Genomic DNA, 1272 nt, shown 5'->3' with positions numbered 1-1272 from the left:
TTCTTTTTTTTTAGTCTACTCTTCTGTCCTCCAGCCTGTCTATTTACTCTTTACCATCCTGGTTCCATGTCTCTCGACAACGTTTTATTGACTCTATTCCACACAATTATACCTAAGATATTTACAATACCCCTGGATACCGTGACTCTCTATTTTCCAGCTTCAAGTCTACGGATTCAACTCACAACTATTCAGTAACTTCTCAGAAGCCGTCAACCGTGCTCATGGCGTGGTGGCTATTTCTGTCCTTCTTCAGGTAGGTCATCGTTTTCTACTTTGCTTTGCATGTATCTGTTGACATGAAAAGTGTACCGATTATCTTATTACAATTTCCATGTTGTGTGATTTGGAGCAATAATTACTTTTTCATTATGGGCTTCGCGTGTGTGTTTTTGTCTAATGGAGAGGACTCCGCCACTTCGCAGGAGAGTATTTATGAGACGGCGTTGATAAGCGACGGCCTAATGAGATTAATTTAGTAAGTGAAATAGGGAGGTTTGCTGCGTAGAGTTAGTTAATAAAGAGGACCAACGACTTGGGTTAAGGAGTTGGGGTTGGAGAGCAGCGCCGCGATTGTGAAGGAGCAGATGTCTGTGTCACCTCCGTGTCGCTGGGAAATTAAGGGGAAATGAGAGGAAATGAGACAGCGGCGGCCGCTACGGTACATACCTGGCGACCCTACAGCCCCACCTGTTTTGTTTGCTAAGAGGTAATTTTCTGCAACGATTTTCCGGCTTTGTTTGCCGTCTCGGTTTCCTCTTGCGCCGTGATTTCTTCTTTTGTTCTTTTTGTTGCCGGCTTGCGTTTTTGTTTTCTTTCCGTTTATGCTTTCATTCTAGGATTTTTTTAAAGATTTCAAAAGGATCTTGATTGTGTCCCAGACTAAAAAAAATATTGAACTGTAATTTAGAACAGATCATTGTTCGCCGGCAGAATATGTCCTTGATTTACAACTCCATTTTATTACTTTACCACATGTCATTCCTTATTTCATAACTTGCCTTCAATATATCTCTTGCTCTATCTTGTATCTCATGGTCACGAATTATAGATCTACATCATGCATCTTTCACTTCGAGCATGAAACATGAATAGCCTCCCTTGTTTCTCCTCGACTGTCGTGCTCTGCTACAATGCATTAGCAATAGGACCTGTGCTCTGCGACTTATATGGTATTAATGCGGCGTCCTCTGCTGTCCATTCGGTATGGAGGTGACCTGTGCCGTGCTAATTGTATGGGAATTTTTGTTTGCAGTGACATGGTGTTAACAT

The 1272-nt window shown here is 42.0% G+C and overlaps 1 protein-coding gene across 1 annotated transcript in view; it reads left to right on the top strand.

The window, feature by feature from the left end:
- The window catches only part of LOC119593489 (carbonic anhydrase-related protein 10-like), a 126578-nt gene that overhangs the window by 118101 nt on the left and 7205 nt on the right, over positions 1-1272 (top strand). Inside the window, exon 6 of the mRNA XM_037942430.1 lies at positions 161-256. Within this exon, the coding sequence (XP_037798358.1) occupies positions 161-256 (96 nt within the window). The remainder of the gene's footprint in view (positions 1-160; positions 257-1272) is intronic.

This window comes from Penaeus monodon, chromosome 32, assembly GCF_015228065.2.
Source record: "Penaeus monodon isolate SGIC_2016 chromosome 32, NSTDA_Pmon_1, whole genome shotgun sequence".
Taxonomy (NCBI): domain Eukaryota; kingdom Metazoa; phylum Arthropoda; class Malacostraca; order Decapoda; family Penaeidae; genus Penaeus; species Penaeus monodon.
Note: the sequence above shows the minus strand (reverse complement) of the source record. Positions and strands in the feature narration are given on the sequence as shown.